The sequence below is a fragment of the Passer domesticus genome, chromosome 18 (genome assembly GCF_036417665.1).
Source record: "Passer domesticus isolate bPasDom1 chromosome 18, bPasDom1.hap1, whole genome shotgun sequence".
NCBI classification, from domain to species: Eukaryota; Metazoa; Chordata; class Aves; order Passeriformes; family Passeridae; genus Passer; species Passer domesticus.
Genome location: NC_087491.1, coordinates 1,726,038 through 1,739,090, shown reverse-complemented (window position 1 = coordinate 1,739,090; position 13,053 = coordinate 1,726,038). Strand labels below are relative to the sequence as shown.

Here is a 13,053-nt window from a genome sequence, read left to right as displayed (position 1 = left end):
AGCCAAGTTGAAGAAAATGTCACCTCCTAAACCCTGAGACTTGGGTCCATTTTTGCCTGGCTCAGGGGGTGCTCCTCCAGCTCTGCAGTGCAGCAGCCCCAGTGTCTTGGTTTGAAAAGACGGGAGTCTGTGAAGGAAGGCATAAGCCTCCTGTGAAATAGAAAAGGTAAACCCCCTCCTTCCGAATTATCACAATTTCAGAATTAAAAGGGCTCTCAGGCAAAGATATGGGAATGGGAATAACAGTTTTTTACTAGGAAGAAAAAAACTAAATAACAATGTAATTTAGCACAAGCAAAAAACCACTGGCAGAGCGAGAAAAACCTGACACCCTGAGAAGTCAGGGTGTTGATAGTAGTCCAGCCAGATGGTGGCTGCTCCTCCTGGAGCGGCGATCTGCAGAAGGGTGTAGATCCTTTCTGAAAATGCGGCGAAGGAGCAGCTGGGCCTTGGTTCCTGATTCCTCTCGGAAATCCAGCGAAGAAGGCTGTCTGTGGTCTCAGAAATGCTTGTTTTATGGTGGCAGGGATGCTTGGCTCCTCCCTCTGGGTGGAGCATCTCCCAATGGGATGATGTAACTAATCTTACCAGCCACAGTGAGTAATTCAATAGCCCATTAGCAGGAGATTATCTTCCTGGCAGTGTCATTGTTCTTGAAAGAGATAAGAAAAACTGCCTAACCCCCAACAGATGGCAAAAATGGAATACATGCTTATTTTACAAGCCAGGACACCCAGATAGTTTTACTTATAAATCAAAGCTAATGATTTGGATCCTGTCTCAAAATTGATTATTGGTGCATTCTCTTAAACCTGGTTGTATTTGCAAGTAAGTACCTAAAATCAAAGGCAATTAAATTAGATGAAAAAAAATCTTTGATCATTAAAAGCATATACAGTTATGTTTAAGTTATTAGTGCAGATGATTTGGCTGTTTACAACATAATTACTGATGCGACTATAAAAAAAAAGAATTGCAATTTGTTTCACGTCAATTAGCAGTAAATAAATTATTCCACTCTGCATAAATTTTTTACTGTTGAAGACTAGCACATAACTTTTTATGGTGCTCTTAAAACAGGTCTAATGCAGTGCCAATAACACCCAGAAACCCCCCTGCCTGCTGGGGAGGGGGAGGAAGGCATCTGTCACAAGGAGAACAAGAAATGGAGTTGCACCAGAACCTGCTCAGAGACTAACAATTGCAAATAATATGAGCAGTGAAACATTGCAGAACTGCACAGTGTTACAATGCAGCAACAGAGATAAAAGAGAATGAGAATTATTATACAGTGAAAAAAACCCCAGAAAATGGTGACATTTTAAAATTTCTATTAAATTTTAAAATTTTATTTAAATTAAAAACAAAAAAAAGTGAGAATAATAGTCAAGGAACACTCACTAGCAATAATTAATTTTGATTATCAACATATAAGAAATACTATTTTAGAAAGATCAGGAAATATTTAATTGAAGTGTGAAATCAGTGCCATCCAAACAACTCAACTGAGTTTGACCAAGAGCTACCTTTGATTTGCAGACAATTGGAAAATACATGGGTTTATTTCTCAGTCTCTCTTCAATGACAAGCTGAGACTCACAAGCTGTCATCCCAAACAAGCAACTACTTCTGAAAGAATACTTCCACATATTTTAACCATTTTCATCACTGACATTAAGTATAAAGGTTGTTCTTTGTTTGCCACATTGATCTTGGAACAGAAAGATCAGTACACTTCCTTAACCTTGATTAAATAATTTTTGCATTCCTGTCATAAATTCAGACCTGGAATTTCAAAATTCAGAGCAGCTATTTAGGAAAAAAAGAAAGAAAAAAAATAAAGCAACACCCTGAATATTGCTCCAAGTGTCCGTGAAAGGGAAGACAAAAATATTAGGATGTAGCAAAAAAAGGAACCAGCTTTATGTATGATGCCAGTGATGAAGATGGTTGAACTTTTCTTAGGATGACACACAGATTTCTGAGCTACCAGTTTCAAGGACAGGACAGAGGCAGTGAGGTTAAAAAAATGGTGTTAACAAATACTCAATTTGTGGTGAGTTTGGGGCTATTTTAAGCATAGCAGAAGGGAAGTGCTGAGATATATGTAAGAATTGCATATTGTAGAGCATCTATACTTCTATATAAATTTTACTACAACAGAAGAAGAAGAGGGTATTCACAAATATTTAAATGCAACAGATTTAAAATGCATGAAGACACTCTTACAAAACTTATAATTAACCTTTGGAACTTGTTGCCATGTGGTATCCCTGGGCCAAGAGTGCAGCAGGATTTAGAAAGAGAGGACATTTTTATGTACAATCAGAAGTTACCTCGTTACATTAGAGAGCATAAAGTGCTTTTACAGAGGACACAAAGTGCAATGCTTGGGGCCATGAGGCAGACACTCACTCAGGGGGTGAGGAGGGGTGTTTTCAGCTGGCAGCTTGCTCTGCCCTGGCCCCTGCAGGCTCCTTGGAGCTGCTGCCGTGCTGTGGCTGCAGTCAGGGGCAGGTGAGGCTGCTGCCAGCCCATCGTGGCATCACAGCTCTGCCTGCTTCATCTCTGCTCCTACTGCTGCCCTTGGTTTTGTTCATTTATTCCTTTGCAGCGCTGTTTTGCTAGCTGTTTGTGTCACAGGCAAAGCCAGCCTGGCAGTTCTGTGTACGCTTCTGCTCAGTAAAGAGAAATGGCTGTGATTTCCTGTGCAACACATCTGCTGCATGCTCCTTTTTTTGAGGCAAACAAGCTGCTAATCCAAGGCAGATGTTGCAGTATTTGTTTCACTCCTCGCCAAAGAAGCCAGCAGATCTCCTTTCAGGGAAATGCTTTCAACTCAACTCACTCGTCTATTAATTCTTGGTAACTGATTGTAAGAACTGTGTTAGTAAAATTGATATTTCAGAGCTGCCCTGCAAGGGATATTTTTAACACGCAGCAGCACAGCCCCTGTCTCTCGTCACTCGTGTCATGCTGTCACCGTGTGTGCCTTCAGACACAGGCAGGCTGCTGCTAATGAGCTCACCACTCCATGTTCCTCTAACATGAAGTTCACTACTAATGAGAATAATTCCCAGACTGTACTCACACTCTAAATCAACTTGGCAAGATTGATCAAAATATTCATTAAAACAGTTTGTTCTTCAGCTCAGCCTGAGCCCTGCAGGCATAACTCTCCTGCTTCTGGGAGGGTTGGTGTGTGTGTCTGTGTGCACACATGTGAGTGTGTGAAATTAAAACAAGGGGCTTGCTTTTCCTCCTCACAGTGTTCAAGCAGCACTTTCAGAAGGGAAAAAAAATAAAATGAAAAAGAATAGCTGAATTGTCATTACTTTTTCCTCCTTGAAAAGTGCCCAGGAGTCCAGAGAGGCTAAGAAAAATATTCTGCACTCCTCTTCTCATGTGCCTGTCATCAGGAGGCCTGAGAATGACCAAAATGAAGAAGCAAATTGTTGTCAAAAGGGCAACAAGCAAAATAACAAATGGAGATCTGTCAGAGAAAGAGAGACATCACTGGCCACACAACCCTGGGAATTTAATGTATCTTCTGCCTGTCATCTACATGCTAAATTTCCATGTCCTCCTTCAACAGAATTTCCTCTTGCTTTGTCAGCCTTGATAAGTATAGGTTAGCTCACACTATCTCCTTTTTCACATGCATTTCAAGATAAAACACAGCCCAGAGAGCCAGGAATGACAGTAACTGACTAATGCTCAGTGAGCTGGACTCTGCTCAGAAGGCTCTAGACAGAAAACCAGAGCAGCATAAATTGCAGGGAGGGATGAGCAGGGGATAGATTTAAAAATCTCAGCTATGATGTTATCTAACCCCCAAAGGGACAAGAATAATTCTTGCTGGTACCAGTTTGAAGACCAGACACCTTGACTAGTCATATATTATATAATTTCTGGTTCATTTCAGCAATAGAGAAGGTTGCTCTTGGTCATCTGACTTCACTATTCATTGCCTAGACATCAGGAGCTTTTTCCAAACGACTGAGAGAAAACTTAAACCAGACATGGTTTTAAAATACATCATGTGGTACTGTTCACAACATTGCAAACCCCTTTAGTTTAAAATGTTCCCAACAGCCCATTTCTTAGATCTATTATGTGCTATAAAATGAGCTCCTGTGTTCCAAGAAGACTGCAGTGGGGTTCTGAATCAATCACTCAGAAACTCCAGAACAAGCTGCACAGGCAGTGTCCTGCTGAGCTGGAGCAGCAGCTGCTGGTGGGGCTCCCGCAGTGGGGCATCAGGAGGCACTCTGCCTTGGCTCAGAGCACAGAGCCTCAGCAGCTCAAACTGCAGCAGGCAGAAAGGATTCCTCCAAAAACTGCCAGTGGCACACAAAGGCTGTGATTCAAAATTCCTTGTTATGTCATTTCCACAGCTTTGTATTCCAAAGGTGCCAAATTGAAAGTGGCTGCACAACTGACTGGGACATGGACAGCTCTTTCACCATGTGCACTGTGGTATGAGATTTTCTTCCCATTTAAACACTGCTGGCTGTTCAGAAATTTTTGCTGTGGCCTGCCTGCATGCTGAGCACCCCAGAATTCCCAGAGCAGTGTACCAGCAGCCAGCGAGGCTCCAGGCAGCAGGTGCCCATCCAGGCTGGTTGAGTCTGGCTGGAGGAGCAAGAGCTCCTGCAGTGCAAGCGCTCACAAATGAAACTACTGCTTCAATGCAATGATGCCAGACTTCTTCACAAGAGCAGTCCAGGCTCTGCCAATGCAGAAAGCTGTTTCTTTTTCCTTTAAAACAGAAAATAATGCTGCTAGAAAGAAAGGAAAAAAAAAAAAAAACCACAAAAACAAACCCCCCCAAAAAAAATCCAAACCTGCAATCATATTGTCCAGACAGGTTCTCTGGAGATCAGGTGCTATTAATCAAATACTCATTTACAGGCATATAATCTGCCACAGAAAGTGAGGATCAGCTCTTAGCACTTTCCTTTCACAGTGCAAGATGCTGCTTCTAATGTGCTTCCTGCTTGCCCACTTTTATCTGGCTGGTGAGGTTTATTTCTCTTGACAGAAGCTGTCCCCAGGTATCTATTTCCACAAATGGAGGGAAAAGCAGATACTGGAACTGCTTGACTCTGTTCTGTGGATAGACTCTACTGAAGACCTTTGAAATTTTCATTAAAAGGGGAGTTTTAGGGAGCCCAAATACTAACATCCTTTTAAAATATTTTTTGTCTATTTATGCAAGACAATAGCTTTTAGGAATGAGTTAAAATTTCGTTTATTCAGTTATTGAAACCATTTCTGCTAAAATTTTAAGTCAAAAGTTTAAAAAAATTTAAAAATTCAAAACACGGTGTTGTCTAATAATAGAATATTGTCTACTAATTCAAAACATAGTGTTTCTAAAGGTGTGTGTCTCAAGTAGGTTTTGTGAAGATTTTGTTTTCTGCACTGGATTAAAAACTGAGTAGATAGCAGAGAAAATTAAGCACACAGTTCCTCCTTTCCCTTCTTTGATCTTAATAGGCTGATTCATTCATTTTAAAATCATGCAGGGAAAATATTAATGAAAGTCATCTATTCAGAAGAGTGAGACCTTTAATTTACAAGAGACTTCTGAATCACTCCATATTCCTTGTATATCTTGTTTTAAATTGTCATGTTTCTTTTTCTGTAGCTTTGAAGCATCTCAGACATTTTCATCATCAGCTGGAGATCACGTTGCTTAGCACAGTTTTTTATTTATACATTTTTTCCCTCAGAATCTTAGGCAGTAGGTACAGAAGGAGGCAGAGAAGTTTGGTTCAGTGGCAGAAAATGCCTTGGCTTACTCTTGTGATGTTCTCTCTGATTTTGCCCCTCACTTCCCACCAGTGCCGGAGTGTTCTAGGAGAGCTGCCACAGCCCATGGCTGAAGGGAAATATCTCACCTCCTCCCGGAAGGAAGGAAGGGCGCCCAAGGGCGCTGGGGCGGCATCGCCGGCTTTTGGCTCCGCCTGGCCCGACCCCGACCCCGGTCCCGGTCCCGACGCAAGGTCCAGTCCTGGCCCCGGCCCCGGCTCCTCCCGGGGCCCGCGGAGGACACAGGCGGCGTTGTCTCTCCCGCCGCCTCCGCTGCGGCTTCCCCGGCCTGAGCTCCGCCGCTCGGCAGCGCGGCCCCCGGCCCGGAGCCGCCGCTGTCCCATTCCAAAGAGTGAACGCCGGGGGAAGGCCGGGCCGGGGCGGGTGAGGGGCGCTCGGGGGCCGTTGCTGGCCCCGGGCCGAGCGCTGACAGCCGCGTCCCGCCCGCAGGGAAGGCGCAGGAGGCCCTGCAGGAGCGGTACCGCCTGGGTTCCCTGCTGGGGCGCGGCGGATTCGGCAGCGTCTGCTCGGCGACGCGGCTCTCGAACGGCGCCCCGGTGAGCGGCGGGGCCGGCGGCGGGCGGAGGAGGAGCAGGGCGCAGGAGGAGGAGGATGGGGCTGGGCAGGGCGGGCGTTGAGCCCAGCCCGCTGCTCCCCTTGGCTTGCAGGTGGCCATCAAAAGGGTGCCACGGAACCGCATCCGGCACTGGAGCGAGCTGGTGAGTGAGCCGGGACAGCGGGAGAAGCCGGGCTGTGCCGAGCGGGGATGAGCCGAGCCCCGGCATGGTGGAAGCCGCCAGGACGTCCCGAGGGCCAGCGGGCATGGGGCCAGCGCAGGGTGCAGAGCATCCCGGGCTGGCTGAGGGGTTGCCCAGCCCTGGCCCGGCATCAGCCCCCACTGACGGCATCGTGCTCCTCCCGCAGCCCGACGGCACCAGCGCTCCCCTGGAGGTTGTGCTGCTGGCAAAGGTGTCCGATGGCTTCCCCGGTGTGGTCCAGCTGCTGGAGTGGCTTGAGCTCCCCAGCGACATTGTGATGGTGCTGGAGCGCCCGGAGCACTCTCAGGACCTCCTGCATTTCATTCGGGCACGGGGGTTCCTGCGCGAGGAGGTGGCGCGGCAGCTGTTCCGCCAGGTGCTGGAGGCCGTGCGGCACTGCACCAGCTGCGGGGTCCTGCACCGCGATATCAAACCAGAGAACATCCTGGTTGACCTGGCCATTGGGCAGGCAAAGCTGATTGACTTTGGCTGTGGCACCTACCTGCAAGACACAGCGTACACTCACTTTGCAGGTGAGCCTACACAGGGCTGTGCTCCCGCTCCTGGCATCTCACGGCCCAACATCTCACAGCCCAAGCTGGGTGTGGCAGCGGGGATTCTCCCTTTTGCTGCCACTCAGGGGACTGAATCTGCAGCTGAGTTGCTTTAGAGCAGGGCTGGGTGGGGAGCCATCTTCCAGCCCTGCTGGCTTGATTTGCCCACCACTCTGCCCAGGACTGGGGCTGGGCTGGGGCAGCCAGCCTGACAAAAACAGCCATGGGTGGGGGTAGCAGAGAGGGAGGCTGGAACCTGTGCCCCAGCCAGTTTGCTGTGCAGGCAAGAGGAAGGGCTTGGACTGCTCCACTCACCCTGTTTGCCTTGGCTTCATAATATGTTTGGGGCAATGCAGGCAGGGAGAATGAGGGCATGGTTTTTCCCCATCACGCAGTGGGTTTTTCCTTTGCGTGTCATGGTCAGGCCTAGCCAGGGCTTCCACTGCCCTCTTCCAACAGCAGTGGCTTCTTTTCCAACCCAAAGTTTGTACACCAGTCCCAGATGCTGGTGAGAGGACAGTGGTACCCCTGTGTGCCACTGATGCAGCCCCTGCATGTCCAGGGATGCTGGGGCCAGGCTCTGGGAGCAGCAGCATCCCCCTGATGAACTCCATCTGTATTCCACAGGAACACCATCATACAGCCCCCCGGAATGGACCCGCTTTGGCTGGTACCATGGCGAGCCAGCTACCATCTGGTCCCTGGGCATCCTGCTGCACGAGATGGTCTGTGGGAAGATGCCTTTCAGGAGGGGCTGGAACTTCAGCTGGGGCCAGCTCTCGCTGCCACAGCGGCTCTCTCCAGGTGAATCCTCTTCTCTGGGCACGGGTGCAATACCAGTGCTGTGAGACAGCAGCGGGCTCGGGAGCGTCCCGCTCTGGCAGCTGCTGAGGAGGTGGCACATGTCCTGCTCTCCTCCAAAACCAAGAATTGATGGGAAAGTTCAGGCCCAGCTCTGAGCACATCCAGCATGGCCTGGGCAGGGAATAGTGGAGCAAAGCAGACTGGAGCCTTCTCCAGCTGACCGGCAGTTTCTGGTTTCTCTCCCCAGAATGCCAAAATCTGATCAGGCGGTGTTTATCCATGCACTCCTTGGACAGACCCTCATTAGAAGAGGTGTTCTGTCATTCTTGGATGCAGGATATTCATCTGCCCTAGAAGAAGGGAGAGAGCCACAGGCACACTTTGATCCAGGGCCCTGGTAAGTTACAGCTGCACACATGCCTTGGCAATGAGAAGCAAAGGAACCCAGCCCGTGTCACTGCACCACTGCACCAGGGTCATGGGATGGGAACATGCAGCCCTTGTGCTGGAGCTGAGCTGCTCTGCCCAGCCCTGGTGGCTGCCATCCAAGCAGGTTTTGCTTGTCCTGGTTCCCTGACAGCTGGGGCCCTGGGCAGAGCCCTGACAGCCTGGTCTGAGCCCAGGGAAGGAGAAGGAGCCCCCAGAGAAGCTGTACCAGGTGGGGCTGCTGCTGCAGGAGACAGCGAGGATGACATCAAGGATGACATGAAGGATGACAACCTTGTCCTCAGCCTGGTCACCAGCAGTTGAAGGTGATGCACTTTGATTTTGGCACCTTCTTCAAAGCCAAACTCCACAGGGAATTTGCAGATGAGTCCACACCTGGGGAAATGCTCCCAGATTTGGGCATTGCCCAGCCTGGCTGGGAAGCAAAGGTTCCCCCTTTGCTGGGGCAGATGCAACTAATTCTTCAGTCGGCTTTTTGGCAGGGCTGGTGGAATGGTCTGGGGTGGGTATGAAATGGGAGTGGGCTCCTGGCCCTGCCAACAGCCCCCAGCACCCACCGTGCCCTGGGCTGGGGCTGGGGTTGGGGCAGCCAGCCCGACACAAACAAACCCCTGTGGTGGGAGCAGGGGTGGGACTCCAGAACCTGTGCAGGGGCTGCTTTGCTGTGCAGGCAAGGAAGGGCTTGGGCTACTCCACTGCCCTTGTTTTGCTTTGGGATCACCGTTATTGTGGGGGGCAGTGCAGGGGGAAGGGAGAAAGTGTGGACTTCCCTCACCCATGGGTGTGTTTTTCCCTGGCATGCAGGGGTTGGGCCTTCCTCAAGGCCCTGACAGAGATAAGAGTTTTGACCTTTCTTCTTCTTTTCCCTTTTTGTCTCTAACCTCTTTTCAATAATTTGTTGTTTGTTTTCCTAGAGGAAGCATTCTGGTTAGTCCAGTCTGGATCGGGAAGTGCTTGGGACCAGCTGTGGCATGGATGGGCCGTGCCCTTGGAGCAGGCTGAGGACATCGTTTGGGACCGGCTTTTCTTCCAGCCGTGGATGGCGAGAGGTGGGTCCCTGTCTGCTTGGCATAGTGGGATCAGAGTTTTGGGAGATGGCAGTGAGCACAGGAGCATCCTGCTCTGGGCAGCTGCTGAGGGCTGGATGTGGCATGGCTGGCTGCAGGCTGGGCACATGTCCTGCCCTCCTGCCCTGCTGCCAAAGTCAGCACTGATGGGCAGCTCTGGGCACAGCTCTGGGCACAGCCAGCATGGCCTGGGCACCATTGCCAGCTGGGACAAGGGGACAGGAGCCATCAGCTGACGGGCAGTTTCTGCTTTCTCTCCTTGCAGCTGGGCTCTGCTGGTGCTGAAGTTTCTCTGGGCTCTGCCAGGGCTCTGCTGGGCTCAGCCCTGGGCACTGCTGGGCTGGCTCTGCCCTCACATTGCTCTGACAGCTTTGCATCAGACGAGCCCGTTCCGAGCACAGCACCTGAGCTTTCTGCTTTGGCAGGTGAGTGAGACTCTCCTGTAAGCCAAGAGATTGTAGTTGGGGACACACATCCAATTGGCAAGGACCCAAACTCTCCACAGTCCCAGCTGAACGCCTGGATGTCCACAGGATGTTTCATCTGTCCCACTCTTCATTCCTTTTTGACTTTTTCCTCGTCCTCTAGAAGTGCCACGAGTGGGCCAAACGTGGCAAGTGGGCCGTGTTCCTGAGGCAGTGCAGTCTGGAGCTGCTGGATGGAGAATTGCCCTGCTGCACTTCCAAACCAGAGCAAAGAGCTGTAAGTGGGACTTTGTGTCTTTAAGAAATCCCTGACAGTTTCAAAGGGAATGTGCAGCTCATTAACAGAGGGAGAAGGAAGGTCATCTTCTAAAGGATTTGGGGTTTGACACAGTTTTTATTCCCAGTCCTCCTTGGAGCTGGAAAGGCACACAGCAAATTTCCTCTTGCTTCGACCACAATTTAAAATAACAATATTGGGAACAAAGCCCAAAATCTTTTAAAAGGCTGCTGAGGTCAGTAAGATGGATCCATGCCATCAGCACATTCACAAAGCAAAAAACTGAGATCTCTTTTTAAATAGATCCTTTACGTCTTAATGCAAAGTTACAGAAGTTTTTTCACTAACACTTGGATTTTATTTTTATCTTTTAGAATTTTACCAATCTTTTTTTTTCTTTCTCTTTTTTTTTTCCTTTAAATAGAAAACATGTCCTGTAAAAGGAATGTCCTTTGCTCCTGGTTCCCGTGTGGAGCAGCTCCCTTCCCGCTGGCTGGGCTGCTCAGGCAGAGCCCGGCAGCTCCTGGCCCTGCAGGGCTGAGGCTTTTCCCCACTGCTGGGCACAGACTGATGGAGCAGCACTGCTGAACACAGGCACACAGAGGGACCAGGAGCAGCTGCCTTTGGCCACCTGAGGCTCCAAGGCCCAAACTCTGAGCAGCCAGGGCTGGAAGAGACTCGCAGGCTCCCTGGTGGCTGTGCTGCCCCACTTGTGCCTGGCCCAGCTTTGCTTGGGGCAGAGGGAGAACAAGGGGCAGCTCCCTCCCAGCCCAGCCCAGGGACCCCTCCAGCCCCGGGGCTTGGGGCACTGTCAGCACCTGCTGCTCCAGCCACCACTCCTGCTGGCCCTGACAGCAACACCCAGATTGGGGCTGATCCCGAGTGAGCAGCAGCAGGGCCTGGATCTGATCCCTGACTCTGGGGCATGGCTGGACAAATGGCCCCGCAGCAGCAGCACATGGAGCTGACTTTCAGCACAGCCCCTGCCACTCTTCCCTCCTGTGTGCAGCAGTGTCACAGCAGCCTGAGGCACCTGGGAGCCCCCAGTGCCAGCAGGGACTTGAGATGGCAGCCCTGGGCTCCTGGAGGTTGTGCAAGGAATGGAGCTGGGGACTCCCTGTCCATGGGAAGCTTCCAGATGGAAAAGGCTGCTGTGTCCAGGCAGCTCCAAGGCCACAGCAAGGAGGGTCTCAACCACTGGATCTGTGCCAGTCCTACAGTCCTGGGCAGAAGCCACTGAGCCCTGGGGGAACAGAGGGCACAGCAAGAGGGACAAAACCAGGCCAGGTCAGAGACTGGAGAGAGCCAGAGCCGGGAGCAGGAACAGCTGCTCCATTGCACTCTTGGAAAAACCCCTTGGCTGGTTCAAAGCGCTGAAAGGTGTGAAGGGCAGAGAGGAGGCCACAGCAAACAATGCTCCTGTTTCCACACCCTCTCCTCTCTGTCCCAGAAGAAATTGCATGGACTGTACTCATCTCTCCGAGTCATCTCGTTCAGCATGAGCAGCTTAGCACCAGGAGCTGAAGGAGCAGCAGCCATAGGCCACAGGAGCTGAACACTTTTGGAGCAAAGTAATGCTGCTCAAATAGACCTAGCTGAATGCAGCAGATATAATAATGGAATCACAGCATCCTTTCTGTTGGAAAAGACCTCTGAGCTCATCCAGTCCAGCCGGTCACCCAGCATTGCCAAGCCCAGCACTAAACCCTGTCCCTGAAGTGCCAAGGCCTGGACAGCAGGCCCTGAGCCAAAGGTGACTTCTGGATGAACCTTCCAACCAAAGGTTATCTCTGTATCTGCTCACTGATGAAATATGCATGGTCATTAGCACTGTGATAGATGTAGCCACTCATTAGTAAAACATGTATTGATGTTTTTGTATTTGCAAGCCAGACAAGGCCATGAAATCTGACATCTGGCCTTGTTTGGGGCTGAAGGATCAAAGTCAGCTCCCTTGATTCCTCCTTGAGCCCTGGCCAGGCTTTGGGAGAAACCAATCAGGAGAATGAAACCAGATGTTCCCACCCTAGCAGTGATGTCAGCTTGTTTGTTTGACGGTATAAAAGCTGTGTCCTCTCACAGTGGGCTTGGAGCCTGGTTGCCTGCAAAGGTGGAAGCATCTGCAGGAATTCCCAGTGTCTGGGAATGGCTCTGCCGTCCTTGTCTGCCCCAGCTGATGTGTGGATCTGGGGGATGGTAAAGTCTGAGGGTAACTGGTGGTGGATCTTTCTTTAATCACTGCAGGCAATCTTTGGTAGTAATGACTGGATGGATTGCTGAGCTTCTTTTGTAATTCTTTTCTAATGATTATGTGCTTTGCTAAGCTTATCCTTTTGTAATTCTTTGCAGCTGTGAATTATATAAATTACAGGATTCCTTAAGTTGGTGTCTGTGTCTTTGGTACTGACCCTGCCCACTGGTGAAACAGGGCCCCCTCTTGCGTAAGAATTACCTGTCAAGGCAAAAACTGTCACTCCAAAATTCCCCCCTTCCTCCTTGTTCCCCGCACTTCATACACTGAGCATGATGTCCTGTGGTCTGGGGTATCCCCGGGGTCAGTTGGGGTCACCTGTCCTGGCTGTGTCCCCTGCCAAGCTCCCCACAGCCCCAGCCCCTGCCCAGCGTGGCTGGAGGAGGAGCAGGACAGGCCTTGGCTCTGTTGCAGCTCAGCAAGAACAAAACCATCTCTGCGTGCTCAGCCCTGTGCTCGGCACCCGGCCCAGCAGTGTCTCAGTGCCAGTGTCTGTGCCCTCAGTCCCTGCCAGGGCTTTCCATGGCAGCTGCCAGGACAGGTGACCCAGGTGTCACCCCCAGTGAGGGCTGCCATGGAAACAGTGCCAGCACTGCCCCTTTCTGTCTGGCTGACCTGGCCTTTGGCCCTGGCAGTGCCCTTTGCTGCTGGTT

The 13,053-nt window shown here is 50.4% G+C and overlaps 1 protein-coding gene and 1 long non-coding RNA gene across 2 annotated transcripts; both read left to right on the top strand.

Annotated features, from left to right (window-relative positions):
* Positions 1 to 6,302: 6,302 nt before the first annotated feature.
* On the top strand, positions 6,303 to 8,545 carry LOC135283054 (serine/threonine-protein kinase pim-1-like). The gene is made up of 4 exons (XM_064393445.1): positions 6,303 to 6,536; positions 6,742 to 7,108; positions 7,757 to 7,933; positions 8,181 to 8,545. The coding sequence occupies exons 2-4, from the start codon at positions 6,853 to 6,855 to the stop codon at positions 8,285 to 8,287; spliced, it is 540 nt and encodes a 179-aa protein (XP_064249515.1). The 5' UTR covers positions 6,303 to 6,536; positions 6,742 to 6,852; the 3' UTR covers positions 8,288 to 8,545.
* On the top strand, positions 8,546 to 12,457 carry LOC135283055 (uncharacterized). Its single transcript, XR_010348967.1, has 5 exons — positions 8,546 to 8,685; positions 9,295 to 9,429; positions 9,713 to 9,872; positions 10,036 to 10,149; positions 10,574 to 12,457. It is a non-coding gene; the product is annotated as an uncharacterized LOC135283055 (long non-coding RNA).
* The last annotated feature ends 596 nt before the right edge of the window (positions 12,458 to 13,053 follow it).

Excerpts from the sequence above, each read along its gene's own strand:
- LOC135283054 (XM_064393445.1), top strand. The coding sequence starts at position 6,853 with ATGGTGCTGGAGCGCCCGGAGCACTCTCAGGACCTCCTGCATTTCATT. Across the intron at positions 7,109-7,756 it reads AGCGTACACTCACTTTGCAG|GAACACCATCATACAGCCCC; the intron begins GTGAGCCTACAC and ends TGTATTCCACAG. Across the intron at positions 7,934-8,180 it reads GCCACAGCGGCTCTCTCCAG|AATGCCAAAATCTGATCAGG; the intron begins GTGAATCCTCTT and ends TTCTCTCCCCAG.